The sequence below is a fragment of the Mixophyes fleayi genome, chromosome 5 (assembly GCF_038048845.1).
Source record: "Mixophyes fleayi isolate aMixFle1 chromosome 5, aMixFle1.hap1, whole genome shotgun sequence".
In the NCBI taxonomy this organism is placed as follows: Eukaryota; Metazoa; Chordata; class Amphibia; order Anura; family Limnodynastidae; genus Mixophyes; species Mixophyes fleayi.
Genome location: NC_134406.1, coordinates 267,024,530 through 267,040,732, shown reverse-complemented (window position 1 = coordinate 267,040,732; position 16,203 = coordinate 267,024,530). Strand labels below are relative to the sequence as shown.

The 16,203-nt window shown below is 38.2% G+C and overlaps 1 protein-coding gene across 4 annotated transcripts in view; it reads left to right on the top strand.

Moving 5' to 3' along the window:
- The window catches only part of DGKB (diacylglycerol kinase beta), a 411,208-nt gene that overhangs the window by 98,748 nt on the left and 296,257 nt on the right, over positions 1 to 16,203 (top strand). For all 4 annotated transcript variants that reach the window (XM_075214066.1, XM_075214064.1, XM_075214063.1 and 1 more), the window contains 3 exons: positions 9,886 to 10,029; positions 12,764 to 12,813; positions 14,798 to 14,872. In XM_075214066.1, the coding sequence (XP_075070167.1) occupies positions 9,886 to 10,029; positions 12,764 to 12,813; positions 14,798 to 14,872 (269 nt within the window). The remainder of the gene's footprint in view (positions 1 to 9,885; positions 10,030 to 12,763; positions 12,814 to 14,797; positions 14,873 to 16,203) is intronic.

Below are 16,203 nucleotides of genomic sequence, written 5' to 3'. Positions count from 1 at the left end.
ATGGATTTAAATGAATTTGAATGGATGAAATAGTGTCAGATAGGTTTGCACATTATTACAAGATACAGGTGGGCAAAGCCTGGCATTTCCTAATAATAGAAAAAGAAGGTGGCATTGGATGCAAATGAGACAGAATGGAAAAGCAGCAGATAGGATGGCAGTTTAAGAAAAGAAACAGGAGGGCAAAGCACGAAGGTGGCATTGAATTCACATGAACCAAGTGGAAAGAACAGCCTCAGATACATACTAAGGTGGCACTTCCTTGACATGGAAATTCACTTTTGTACATAGTTCATTTGCACCCCTACAAAATACAACCCAATTGTTTCTTCGTCACCCGCAGACTTGTGGTTGGTTTATGTAACGTTAGCTGTATTCTATTCTATTCTTTTTTTTACAAAATTCATCACGATCATTATTTTTAGGGTTCCGTTTAAACCTTTATTCTTACAATACTAGTAGAAGTAATAATTCAGTCTGTACAAGTACTGACATGCTCCTGTTCAATAGTCGGATCTATGACAAAAGCAGTAAAGCCATGTACTGCAAAATAAATCAAATTATAGTAAGCTAAAAGGTAAAGGAAAAGGAATGGAGGAATTACATAATTGTGTAACTTTGCAAATCAGCCACTGACACTCGATTTTGTTTTATTTTATTTTGCTCTCTGATTTTGTATTTTCATGAATTTATTTTATATAGTGATTTGCTCTTGCTTATTTTTGTGTTTCGCTCTCAATATGTTGCTCTCCCACACACTTTTTGATGTGGGCTGTGCCGATTCTGGCACACAGTATCAATGTAATCAATTTGACAAGTTTGCAGTGAAAGTAATTGAAATCAACAATAACCGTCTTGGACAATGGTGTTTTGCTCTTCCCCTGCAACACATACAATATTGTTTTATATAGTGTGAGCTTTTCAACTTTGTAATCAATGCTATAATGTTCATACAATAGTCTGAATAGCTTTTTATTCTCTTATTAATTTCCTCAATATTATAAGTTAATAGTGTTTGCTTAACTAATTATATATATAAGCTGTTTTTTATATTTCCTTTTGCACACTGAAAAATAATCTATTTTATGAACATACTACACTATATATGTTTCTCTGTTCATATTTTATATACACCTGGATTTTCTGTTCTGGTAGATATCATTAACCGGGGTGAAGAAAACACTTATTTATCACATTTGTTTGATGGACTCTGGCTTCATATGATTTTCAATTAGTTATTGCAGCATTTATGACTTATTTCCTGTATACATTGATTGTGTAGCGCCTATCGATGAATGTATTTTCTATGTATATGCGAATAACTCAAGGCTATGCACAATAGAGGCTTACAGATAATCTTTGAAATTCTTGTCCTTATCTGAACACCTACTATTAAAGCACTCAGGGATTTGTGGTAAATGGTCTCATTTTCTTTTCTAGAAATGCTCATGAACTAACCAGTTATGCAGTCATTTAATATTTATTTACCCATCATACTTATTTCATACAAAGCCCATTCCCTGGGCCAATGTTCAGTACAGAGTCCTTTTCCTGGTGGCTAGGGTTCAGCATGTTGCCCCTTCTCTGGCTGCTAGTGTTCAGTACAGAGATCTTTCCCTGGTGGCTAGGGTTCAGCATGTTGCCCCTTTCCTGGCGGCTAGTGTTCGGTACAGAGATCTTTCCCTGGTGACTAGGGTTCAGCATGTTGCCCATTCACTGGAAGCTAGTGTTCAGTATAGAGATTTTTCCCTGGTGGCTAGGGTTCAGCATGTTGCCCATTCCCTGGTGGCTAGTGCTCAGTATAGAGTCCTATCCTTGGTGGCTAGTGTTCAGCATGTTGCCCATTCCCTGGTGGCTAGTTCACAAAACTATTTTGTGTTCTCTTAGAGCTTCTCTTTTGTACTATGTAGTCTATAAGTCAGCTGTATCATTGGTGTCCATCTATGATCTCTGATGGGTTACTGGAACTCACTGAAGAACAGAAAATGGAGCTGTTATCAGCCCATGATACAAGTTGTTGTTAGGAGCTCCAGGAACGACGAGACACCACAGTTTTAAAGAGAAGTAGGGGATACGGTTAGTTGTGAGCTTGAGGGACCGAATAACAGGTTGGTAACCATAGTCCCTGACCTATGCCTTGGACCCAGATAGTCCATTATAGGTAAACATGGGTGACACAGCAAGAAAAATGGACCTTTGGAACTGTGGAAGCCCAAGGCATCAATTTTAAAGGTGATCCTAGATCTGAGCAATAGAACAAACTTTTTTGTGGTGTGTTATATAGAGTATTACAATATTTTGAAACCTACCTATAAATCCTGGGACAGCAAAACAAAGCAGGAACTTTTTAAATCATGGTCGTTTTAACCATAATTTACTCATATAACACATACATCAGTAACCCAATGTACAGAAAAAGGTAAATTGCCCTTGCAGTATATACAGTATGATACAATAATACAACTGGCACTTACCTTTATATAGCAAAATAATGGCCATGTGCTCGTCCAATCAGGAGCCGGCTATGATTTTAATGCAGTCTGTCAGATTCATCCCACTTCTGGTGCCAAAAAAGATTTATTGCAGCTGAGGATCAAGGGTCCCATTATGTCTTAAGTACCTGGACTGCATATAATAAACAGTGGGGGTTCAAGAGCACAGACACCCACTAAAGTACTAGCATGGGAGGTGGTGAACTTATAAGAAAAAATAAAGTGAAAAACCATTTTAATGTTAACAAATGAGAGATCATCCCAACATGGTTACTAAAAGTCAGTAAAAAAATAAGTCACATTTTTGCAACTATTAAATTATATATTCAACACACCAATAGTATTGGGTCTTATAATTGACCCTTAATTTCCTTTTTTCCTATAGTCACCACAGCGTTCACATTTTTCTATATTTTAGAATTGCACAGATAATGTGTCAGTATTTATTTTATGTAAAATTGTTCATAAAAAAATAATCTTCACAAATTTGCAACTCTACAGGACAATATTACTTTAGCTAATAGAAAGCGGAGGTGATGCTATAACAGTAGTATAAGGCTAAAATGGTTTTTTAAAAAAAAGGTTCAAAATAAAAAGCAATTAAGTTACACAAAAGGCTGTTATTAGGGGGGAAATGAATGACTCTGAAAATCCTTTTTTTTTTCTATTGTTGGTCCTTGAAAAAGTTAAATTTAATTTAAAAATACCTCATTTTTGCTTTAATGATAGTATCTATTTATTTTAATTATACAATTAGACAGAAAGTGAAACTACAATAGCTGGGTTATATTTAATTAAAAATAATGTGATCTCTGCAGGCTGCCACAGTTGTGTATTGAATCTTTATTTTATTTTTGTTCAATATCATTAAAGAAGTTGTTTTACTTTTTTGTAAAGTTTTATTTTTTTGTTTGCAGTTTATGGGGATGTTGTAGGATATTACAGCATTTTGTTTATTATATTTATTGATTGTTTTGTTTATTTGTCATTATATTTTACAATTGTATGAAATGTCATTGACTTTATTTTGGAGTTGACATTCAAAAACTGTGTTTTTACTTTTTTAATGATGGCTTAAGACCAGGGGGTAAATGTATGAATCTCCGGATTCTTCATCTCCGGCGTGTTCAGCCTCTTCAGCGCTCAAATTTAAAGCAGCGCTGTATTGTAAAGGGAAGTTTCCCTTTACAATGCAGCGCCGCTTTAAATTTAAGCGCTGAAGAGGCTGAACACGCCGGAGATGAAGAATCCGGAGATTCATACATTTACCCCCAGGTTTTTTCTTTTTAGAGTAACTCCAATCCAAATATCTCAGGTCTCTCCATTATTTTATGCTAAAAGCGTGAAAATAATAAAAGAATATATGAAAGCAAATATGAATTACCTACGAAAAATTCAGTGGGTCTTATTTAAAGGTGCTTCAGATGCGCATAGAGAATTGCTTTGGTTTTTCATTAGTGCTCCCAGAAGCTTTGTGTACATTGGACAACGTACAAGTGGAAGGTGTAAAATATGCGAAAATAGAGTTAAAATGGCTACACATCCTTCCGCAAAGGAAGGAACACCTCTTAAGATCAGACCTCCACCCCTTTATCCTGTTTTAAAATCTCTGCTCTGCAAAATGAAATCTCGTTTTATGCACTTCTCCGTAAAACTAAGAGCACCGGTACTTAGCGATCAATGCCCTCACTTTGTTCAACGCCTTCTGAAGACGTCCGTGATGCCACTCCACAAACCCAAATAAACCATACCTCACCGCGGATCAGTACCTTTTTTCCCAATTCCAGGACACTTGCGAGATGTGGTCTGCTGATGGGTACCAGCGGTGTGTGCATGTGGCATTAAAGGGGTGTTTTCAGGGAAGGGTAAGGGTCCAGCCCAGCTCTTCAAAGATGCCCCGGAGGAAAGGCACGTAGCCACTTCCCGTGTAGTGTGACTGAGTGCACACTGTCCAGATATGGGGAAAGTTGGGAGTTATGCAAACACATCCACTTTGAAAGAATCTAGATGCACCAGCACAAGAGATGATTTTGCACTGTATGTCGGCTGTTTTTTTTGCTTCAAAAATGACCACAGTGTCTTATTTTAGTGAAAATATCCCAAATAAAAGACTGCTCACTGACATTTTTTGTACATTATTGAGAAAATACAGTTTGCAGCCCCGTTGAAGGCTAAGCAGGGTACGTCTGTATTTATCCCCTTACCGTGCTTCAACCTTTACACGCATAATTGAGCTATATAAACGTCAAGTCAATGATGTCAGCTACTCGCTCCCGCAAGCACTGTTGTTGCTTGACTGCCGCTGTCAATGACAGCTTGGGGTTCTGGGAAAGGAGCCAGGAGCCTGGTCCGTCATCTCTACAAGTAGAGTTGTAATCAGAACTCTGTTTGTTCAATGCAGAACTTCCTGACCATATCATCAATGAGGGAAGTCCCATTGATGTCACCATATGATATCTCATTTATTTTGGTAACTGTAGATCCAATCTTCATTAGAACTGTTAGTGATAAGACTATGAAGACATATTTAAATCGTATTCCTTAAAAATAATTATTCCTTGGAAATAATTGTATTGGCTGCACAGAGAATCTGCTGGTCAGTGCAACCACTTTGGACTTTTAACACTATTATTTCCAGATTCCTTAGCTTAAAGGAACTTTCCTTGAGTTTACTGAATGTTAGGAACTATACACATAAAAGGGAGCAAGTGAAAAGCAATCAGCATCAGTATTTGTTTTGTAAAACATGCAAGAGACGTGACTCACTGATTTTCCGCTCCCATTGTATGTATTGTGACAATGATTCTGTTCTGTCACAGTTATGACTCTTGCTGATAGACAGGTTGTCACTGAAAGCCTTATCTGCGTGGTATAAATCTGTAATCACAGATCCAAGTTATTCAATCTTGGAAAGAGACAATGGCCTGTCAGGTGATAAACAATGACATAATTCACCATATATGTCGTCTCGGACCAATCTCGGCACGTAATGTAATGGGACTTGTGGCCTCAGCTCTGCATGAACGTCTGATGTCAATGTTAGAAACTTATTTGTTCTAGCAAAACTATTTTAGGTCTAGAATAGAGATGTTCACTGACCCCCATGTTCTGGTTTTGGTTTTGGTTTTGGATCTGGATTAACTTGTTAACGTGTTTTGGTTTTGGTTTCGGCAAAACTGCCCTTACGTGTTTTGGTTTTGGTTTTGGCTTTGGATCCCGATTTTTTCCTGAAATCCCTATTTTTTTTGCTAAAATCTCATGTTTTTGCTTGTTTTTTCCCCCTACATTATTATTAACCTCAATAGCACTAATTTTGAAGTCATTTGCAGTCAATTTTGACCACCTCACAGGTCACAATATTATTTTCATACACTTTCAAACAAAGACTGCTGATTTAGAAGACCAAGCCTGCCAGACCTATTATTTTTATTTCAGCAATGACAATTAGCAATGGAGCTCTCCTGAATGTCACTAGAGACTTTGAAGAACACTGCTACCCTTCCTCTTTCTTTTCTACCTATGACGCTGCCAATTGCATTAGAGACTGCCAAGAACTGTGCTACCCCTTCTGTGTCCCTCTGTGAAATGGCGTTGGATCGCCGTGGAGGGCGGTACTTATAGAGTACAAAGCTCGCGAGATCCGATGACGTAATAATGACATTTTACCTCGTTTTCAATTCCATGGGAGCACGAAAGTACCGAAGTTCTTGGATCTGCTAAGTTCAGGTGTGTTCAGTTCTCGGGAACCGAGCATGAGCATCTCTAGTCTAGAACAATTATTAAATGAACTTATTTCCTGCAAAACATATAAATTAATTTTGCCATGAAGGATTCTAAGTTACATATGTGTTTGGTTTCATATCACAAATATTGCCCTGCATTCTATTTTTCAGGATTCATCCTGTATGACACTCCCAGGCAAACATGGGCTTTTTCGCTAGAAACTCCAACTAGTGTAGACAGGGGCTGGCTGACAACTTTTGGCCTGGGGGAGAGGAAACACAAGCAAATGGCCCGGACTTCTCTACCAGCACAACAGAAAAATTACATAATGAAAAATGTTCAGGCATGGTTATATAGCCATTTAAATACTGTTATGTCAAAGACCTATAATCAAATACAACACATACCCTTCTAGTAATCAATGCAGAGACTATTATAGTGACCTCTGTACAATTCAGAGAGCATTTTAGTGACTATTAAAGTGGTGGGAAAATTGTCCGATCCAGTTGCTTAAAAGGAAAATAAATGCATTTATTAAATTAAACATTAGTTTTAAATTGAATTACGCAGCCAGTGTGTCAGCTTGTGCCTGAAATTTCTCTTACCGATTCACAGAGCGGAGTTTTTATGCTATTTGAACAATGGGATCAGTTCACAAATATACATCAATTGTAACAATGTTAGATAACAATTTTAATAAAGAAGTTAATTATAATATGCAATAAATGCTGACCCTCTGGGTGGATGAGATGGCGTGTTTGTTTTCGGCCCTCAGGCAATGTTGACATCTGGCTCTTTGGTCAATTAATCAAAGGTGAATTTTAAATAGAAATATTACAAGTAGTGAAGTCATATTTAGTGTTAAATTATTAAAGATTTAATAACTGATATGATGGCGACATTTTCCAATACTCTAAACCTTTAACTTAATACTTATCTTCTTCTTCCTTCTTCTTCTTCTTCTTCCTTCTTCTTCTTCCTTCTTCTTCTTCCTTCTTCCTTCATTTTCTTCTTCTTCCTTCTTCTTCTTCCTTCTTCTTCTTCTTCTTCCTTCTTCTTCTTTCTTCTTCTTCCTTCTTCTTCTTCCTCTTCTTCTTCTTCCTTCTTTCTTCTTCTTCTTCCTCTTCTTCTCCTTCTCCTTCTCCTTCTTCTTCTCTTTCTTCTTTTTCTTCTTCTTCTCCTTCTCCTATTTCTCCTTCTCCTTCTCCTTCTCCTTCTCCTTCTCCTTCTCCTTCTTCTTCTCTTTCTTCTTCTCTTTCTTCTTCTTCTTCTCTTTCTTTTTCTTCTTCTCTTTCTTCTTCTTCTTCTCTTTCTTCTTCTTCTTCTTCTTCTTCTTCTCTTTCTTCTTCTTCTTCTTCTTCTTCTCTTTCTTCTTCTTCTTCTTCTTCTTCTCTTTCTTCTTCTTCTCTTTCTTCTTCTTCTTCTCCTCCTTCTTCTTCTCCTTCTCCTTCTTCTTCTTCTTCTTCTTCTTCTTCTTCTTCTTCTTCTTCTTCTTCTTCTTCTCCTTCTTCTTCTCCTTCTCCTTCTTCTTCTCCTTCTCCTTCTCCTTCTTTTTCTTCTCCTTCTTCTTCTTCTCCTTCTTCTTCTTCTCCTTCTTCTTCTCCTTCTTCTTCTTCTCCTTCTTCTTCTCCTTCTCATAAATTCTTGTCTATCTCAGAATCTCAGACACCTGTTTACATATGACTTGTTTATACAACAAAGGTGGTGATTATAAAGGCTGAAATGCATTTTATTGAATATTGGAATCTTAGTTTTCTTTTCTTAATTATTAAGGACAAATATAGCATCATAGTAAAATACAATGATCTGACAATTAAAGATACAATCATATCAATTTATTAAAAATTGCACTTTAACATGACAAATATACAATACAGGGAACATCTTAATGACCTCTATACAATACAGAGAGAATCCTAAGGATCAATGTACAACACAGAGAGCATTCTTATGACCTCTATACAATACAGAAAGGATCTTATTGACCAATATAGAACACAGAGAGCATTCTAGTGACTTCTATACATTATAATTTTCTAGTGGTTTCTATGGAACTAAGAAAGATTTCTAGTGTATAAGTTGCACTAAAGTGAGCATTTTTTATTAAACTGCTGCCCAGAATACAAGGGTACCCAACCCTTCACCCAAATGAAATAAAATTGAAGTATTAGACAGAAGAGGCATGCAAATAAAACAAACAAAATTCTATCTTATCAAAACATTTAAAAAATATAAAGAAACTGTCCAGTTAAGTGTCTTATTGTAAATGTAGCTTGTAAAAGAAAGGTCTATAGATACGGTATCGGCCGGTGGGGGAGAAGGTCAGGGGGCTGCTGTTCATAGCAGCTGGTACTCATTGCCATGCCTACACTACAGGGGGCCCTGGGAGAAATATTTTTACGGGCCCCAACACTGCCCTTCCCCTGGGGCAAATTGGGAAGTTAGAGTACAATGAAAAATATTGTAAAAATGGACTCATGTTATAGACAGGGTCAAATTGGCAGAAAGCAAAGTCATGCAAAAGCCATCAGCGGGATTGTTATGTGGCCATAGGCAAACCTAGGGGGGGGGGGGGGGGTTCATAGTGCCTGGAAACCCCCATCCCAGCCTGGGGCACTGTATAATTATGGTGGCTGGACCCTGCCTCCGCTTCACACGGCTCTGCTTGAAAAGGGAGATCTACGTTCATCTAACAGTAGTGAATGCAGCATTGCCCATGTATATTATAGGGATAGGAAGAGTTGGAGAGCAGCCAAGCACTGTCTAATATTATAGCCACGCCCCCATGTATGCTTGTCATGCCCACTGGCGGCGTGGTGTGGAAACCCCCCCTCTACAAATCCTGCGTTTGCCCCTGGTGGCTAACGTGGAAGGTGTCTGTCTGTCTCTTAAGACAGCTCTAGGCTGACCAACGGCCCCCTTCATATTCAGAGTAACCTTTACTGAAGACAGAGGTTCCCCTCACAGTTCAGCCTCAGTAGTTCTGTGATGTTTGCTTTCATCCTCTAATAAATTATATTTACAATTTGATTTATCTGAAGATTGCTATATTTTCCTTTACATCAATTTTAGCAGGCTTTACAAGGAATCTAATCGCTATACATGGCCAAGCCGTTTTCTCTATTGCTGTTTACATAGCGCCAACGTATTCTCCAGCACTGCGCAAAGAATACAAGAAGAGTTTCTGTTATAGTCATATTGCATGTCCTCTAACTGACCTACTGTAGCCCATGTGCTTATCCAAGTCCCTGCTTGTTGCCAATGTCCCTCTTTTTGTTTCTGTTCAAAAGATCCCTTTACATAAACTGGACCTGCTCCAAATATTGTCCGTTTGGCTACAAAATGTGTCGCAGTTTCTAGTCTATTACGTGTTTACTGATTTGTGGTGCTCGGAGACGCTTACAGTTAGCGATGATTTAGAGAATGTGTATCTGTGAATCTGCCGTGGTTTGTGAGTAAGAAAAAGTGTGTTTTTTGTAGACATTAAACGGCTGTGTTTTCGTCATTCTACAACAAGCATTCCGGCCTTTTCATATTTCCATTGGTAAAAGAGTTTAATTAATGTACTCATTTCATTTGTGAATATTATGTGAAAAATATTGGAAAAAATTTAAAAAGAATAAAAATATACATTTTTCCATTGATTCTTACATTGTTTGTTTCCCTCCAGGTCTTCGAATGAATTATAGAAGCAACAGTTCCTCACGATCTTCTTCTCCGGTGTCCTTGAGACCTCCTGACGTGATTCAGCTGAAAGACATTGTTTGCTATTTATCCCTGCTTGAAAGAGGAAGACCAGAGGACAAGCTGGAATGTGTGTATTAATCTCATACTTACATTGTACTCTAAAATGTGGATAACTATATATTTTTTAGACTTTTTTTTATAACTAGCGTCATGATGTAAGGAGAAGAACGGAGGCAGCAGGAAGCCACAGACTGAGAGTTATATAGTGGAAGGAGCAGGGTCCCCAGCAGCACAGATTATATCAGGAGATGAGTGATGTGTTAGTGAGGACAGGACTGTATGTGACAGGGGCAGTGACATGATGTGTGGAGGGGAATGGAGGCAGCAGGAAGCCAGAGACTGAGAGTTATACAGTGGAAGGAGCAGGGTCCCCAGCAGCACAGAGTATGTCAGGAGATGGGTGATGTGTTAGTGAGGACAGGGCTGCATGTGACAGGGGCAGTGACATGATGTGAGGAGGGGAATGGAGGCAGCAGGAAGCCACAGACAGAGTTATATAATGGAAGGAGCAGGGTCCCCCAGCAGCACAGAGTATGTCAGGAGATGGGTGATGTGTTAGTGAGGACAGGGCTGCATGTGACAGGGGCAGTGACATGATGTGAGGAGTGTAATGGAGGCAGCAGGAAGCCACAGACTGAGAGTTATATAGTGGAAGGAGCAGGGTCCTCAGCAGCACAGAGTAATTATGTGATGTTACACTGATGCAGGAAGACATGACATCAATCTTACCTCTATATGAAACAAAGCTCATAAATCCATCCTGATTACGGCTATGCACATTTTAACAATAACACATTTCTGCATCATGATGTTTGCTCAGTTTATTTGCTGCCTTTAGGCTTACTTTCCATTTACAAAGATAATGGTCATTTATTTACGTCTGTATTAGATCATCGCCATACTGTCACTATTATTGTGCTTGAAAGACATTACTGCAGTCATTTTGTTAGTACAGTAGCTGAAATTACAATCTTTGAAATAACCATTATCACTTGATGATACACTATTGCAGCACTGAGTAAATGACTAATAGCACACCTCCAGATGTATTACTTTCATAGCTTTCATATTTGAAAGAATGATGCACATTAATAAGAATAAAGCAACCCAAGAAATAGCTTTTTGCATTTTCCTGTAGACTAAAAGGATCGTATTATCTTTATTAGACAAGAAAAATACATTGGTGATAATTTGCTGGGAGAACAGTGCCCTCTACTGGATAACTTAAGTCAATGCAATTTTTTAAAAAAAATACGGTTATAGAATACCTGTGATCTGTATCCTGTATGTATCTTACTATAAAGTATTTCCACAAATCAAATTACATTATTTTGTCTAAAAGAGTGAGTCACCTCTGGTCTTTTTGCTGCCGTGTGTTTCATTATATCAATAATGACATCATTGATACCATAGCGTGCTGTATGTAATTCTATAGGGATTCGTTTGTATAGTGTCACTCAGACAGTAATCACAGCACTTGACACAATGCAGTCCATTTATTTTATTGTTAAGATCACTATCCAAGATTTTCTGGGTCACACATGGTGCAAAATATTTCGGTTACTGTACTTTTTTCTTAGGGATCTATGCATCAATAAGATGCAGTACAGCAAAATATGCATCGCTGCAAACCTCAGCGATGCATATTTAGGTACCGCTAAGATGCACTATTTCGGGGCTACCCCTATGATGCAATCTTTTATTCCTATTTACCGGCATCTTAGCGCATGCGCACAGCACTTCCACTGTACCGATGAAGCCGAAAAGGCTTCAGCAGAGTCCCATAGGAAATTAAAGATCACGCCATACTGAGATGGCGTTATCTGTCTGTGCAATGCACAGTGTATCAAAGCTTGATGCATTGCAGAACATCGCAGTCCCCATAGTAATCTATGTGGACTGCGATGCTGAATGGAATTTGCTTAAACGTAGGAGATTTCTATTTGCACAGCAAATATACTTAAGATGTGGAAACTACTGTTCCCACATTTTTTAAGTGTCAAAAATGCTTTATGCATAGACCCCATAATGTGTACTAAAAAATTATATTATTTTCCACTTAGTATTGAGCAATACTTCTACTTTTGTTCATCTATGTTGTTGCATGTGTTTGTATTATGCTAAGTTAATTCAAAGTTCACCTGTAGCATAATTATAGCTGAATCCTGTGTGAATGTAGGTTCAGATGTTTGGTAGAGGGACACCTTTTGCCTGAGTATACACTCCACACTCACTGAGTTTTTGCCAAGGTTATGACGCTCCACAGAGTTAAATGGAGGAAGTCTGGGCCTCCTTAAAGCTCAGAGCTATAGATTACCATCCCAAATATCCCTATTGTAAATAATACACCATTGTATTCCAATTATAATTATGCTTTAAGTTGTTTTCAGAAATCCTTTTCCTGTGGACACATTTGTTTTATAACTGTAGACAAATATAAATACTTAACACTCTAACCCTCCCCCCTCTCCCAATTGGCAGAGCAGTGCGTGAATCTTCCTACTGAACCCAAATGCTACATTCTGCTTGCAGCGCCAGATGTGCAATTATCACCTTACTGATAGCTTCATTGTATTAGATGGGGTTCCAGCGTCTCCAAATTTCCCAAGGTAAAGCAGCATAGTTGGCTTTATATAATAGGTGTCTCAGTAACCATAGCCAGACCCCCATCCTCCTGTTAGATTTAGGGAGTAAAAAATATATATTTTTAAAAAATCCTTTAAAAAATGTAATTGATTAATGAAATAATATTTCCTATACTACTTTACAAAGGTTTTTTTTCTCTTGTCTTAAAATTTCAGTTATGTTTCGGCTATATGACACAGATGGCAACGGTTATCTGGACAGTACAGTAAGTATCATAAATGTTTGTTCGGTTTTCATGCTTATTGAAAAATGAAAAGAGTGCATGGATCATTGGATAATACATTATAATATATTTTGATATCTACTTAGATTAATTATAATCTTGTCCTGCTCTTGTCTATAGTACCGTAATACAATTTAATTACGAGATGGGAACCAGGTACTTCAGGTGTTACATGACCTCATAATGTTCACTACATACTTTCCTACGTTTTTACTCCGCCCAGGAAATCCCTGGAGTTATCATTGCCCCGCCCTCCACAGCACAATGACATCATTGTATCGTCGTGCATCGGGCGCTAGGCCATGATGATGGGAATGCCCTCATCAGGATCTGCTGTCTTTACAAGGGAAGAGGCAGGAACTGGGAGGGTGATCTAATCGTACGGGAATCCGGGAGAGTAGGCAAGTATAGTTCACCTGCCATAAGCTGGGTACACACTACAGAAATTTCGACCAACTTTTTATGGCGAGCGATTTTACATGCGACCGATGGTCCGATCACTCGGTCCATGGACTGCATACACACTAGCCTTGTTTAGGACGATAAAGGGAAGAGCGGACGTCCCTTTAGCGACTTTTTACAGCCATGTTGTCGTGAGCAATGACTGTAATTTCGTACTCACAGTTGTGGATCGGTCGGAAGTTTATATACACTACACAGCGGAAACGAGATTGGAACGAAAATATTAAACGGTACGACCAACCAAATGAGGCGACAATCGTCCATTTGGCCAGACTTTCGACCATCGTGTCACTGCACACACTGACCCGAATTTTGAACGAGCGGTCGTATGTCGGCTGATTGAGCCGATTATTGGATGAAAACAGTGTAGTGTGTACCCAGCTATAGTCAGACCAGACAGCAAACTAGATTAATAGAAATATAGATAAAGTAGTAATACAGCGCTCTAAATAAGTTGCCTCAGGACTGGAGTTGGATGTCACCCACTACACCACAAAAGTAAAAATACAGTATAAAAGATACAACTGTAATAGGTGCTAATTGTGAAACACATAGAAATGTCAAATATGAAATATGAATAATGTAATGTCAATATAAATAGTATAATAAATGAAGAGATGTCAACTGGATTCAGTTCATCACACGTTCATAAAAGTTTCTCATGAGTATGGTCTCATTCAGCATCCATATTCATTTCATCGGAACATGTAGAGAAAAAAGGGGACATAAAAAATCCCATAGTGCATTATCCTTCATTTGATTTGTTGAATAAAAACACGAAATATAAAAAAACATAACACAGATCCTGAAAAGGTAAGTAATGGCCGCCAAAAAGAAAAGACTGATGATCTGTGTGTATAATATAGTCTTTAAAACTTAGTCTCCTCTGGAACGATGGAACTTCTGCAAACAGGACGTGGCAGTCAAAGTAACAAAATCAGGTCCCCCACCAACGCGTTTCGACCCGCCTGGGGTCTTATTCAAAGTGCATTTATACAGCAAACTAGATTAGCCAAAACAAAGACAGAATATTGGTCCAGGATTCTTGCAGAAATCGATCAGTGTAGAGATTCCTGAATATATACAGATAGCTTGTGAATGTATAATCATAGTACCCATTGGGACATGTTTTACAATCTGAAATTAGTAACTTGCAATATAGATATGCCTACAGGGAAGCATACGGAGGCAGTCTGTCTTCGGATGAAGAATTCTGGGTGGGTAACAAAGTAGAATGATATTTGAAAATTGCTAAATTTATTGGGTGTAAGTTGCTTTTATATTTTAGATTGTTGGTACGTGTAATCTAGTGACCATATGTGTGTTTAGTTGTGTATAAGTGATTTATTAGTTTGCATCCAGTATAGAAAGGGGGCCATCTCAGTTGTTGTCTGGGGCAGTCGAATGATTTATGGGTAACACCACACTAAATGAGGTGTGGTGTACAAACCGTTGCTGCTTTTTCACATGCTTAAGCAACATCCTTTGTCCTGTTGCCTTTCAGGAGCTGGAAAGTATAATCACCCAGATGATGCACGTTGCTGAATACCTGGAATGGGACGTCACAGAGCTTAGTCCCGTAAGCAATAATTGTGTAACTTTCTCATACGTTAAGTTACTGTGTTCAAAATACAATGGCATGGATGTGTGCTCACACTTCTTTTTCACATGTCATATGTGAATTTTTTATGTAATATTTTTGTGCTATGATTGTCTTTGGAACTTTTTGTTTTCTTATTCAAGGCGTGTTAACCTGTAGAAATATTTGGAAAAAAATGTAATGTGCATTTCTTGATAATCGTACAGTAAATCATGTTTTGTTGTGGAAAATTATTTTAAAGTGCAATAAAACGTCTGTAGATGCAGAATACAATTAACAGTTATTTATATCACACCTACATATTAAACAGCGCTTACAAAGAGTATCTGCCTCAGTGGAGCTTACAATCTATATTGCCTACCACACAGAGACATGCACACAAACATCTAAGTCTTTGGACTGTGGGAAGTAGTTAGATCACCTACACATGCATAGGGAGAATATACAAACTACAGGCAGGGTTAACATGTTAGTACTAAAAGTGTTTGTGTGCGTGTGTGCAATATATACATACACTCAGTGGTAGATGAAAAGACCAGTCATATATATACATAAACATTCATGCATGGCCAACCTGTGGCTCTCCAGGTGTTGGGAAACTGCAAGTCCCAGCATGCTCTGCCAGCAGATAGCCAGCAAATAGCTAGCAAGGTATGCTGGGACATGTAGTTTCATAACATCTCCCTCCTGTCTCCATACCTGTTCTTACGCTCCGTTTTTACTGCATATGACTAGCCGGAGTTTCTGAAGTATTGGTACTTTTTGTTCAATGTTCTGTATGGTTTCACCCTGTATAGTCTACTGTTAGTACTGTGTGCGGCGCTGCAGATACCTTGTGGCGCCTAAGAAATAAATGATAATAATAATAATCTGGAGAGACACAGGAAAGCAAGGCTTGCTTTTGGGGAATTCAGGTTTCACCATGCAATACCCTTATTTTACCACTAGATGACACCATTGCCCAACCAAACTGTAGGTGCATCAAGGTCGTTATCAACTGAACTTCTGAGCATGTATGCATAGTGATAATATTAATGTACTCTAACATCCATGTTATTTGGGCAGCACTTTTATCTCATACTGTACATTGTATTTTGTATGCCCCACTTCCCTGTATAGAAGTTATTTCATGTTCGTTCAATGGAACACCATACAGACACCAACTTTCGTCACAGTCATAGCATAAGAGCAGCACATCATGTCTCTTCTTTGTTCGAACCTGAAAGACATTTAGGGCCTGATTCATTAAGGAAAGGAAAGCAAAAAATAATGAGCATTTTGCACCTTGAAAAACTAATGTTGCATTGGAG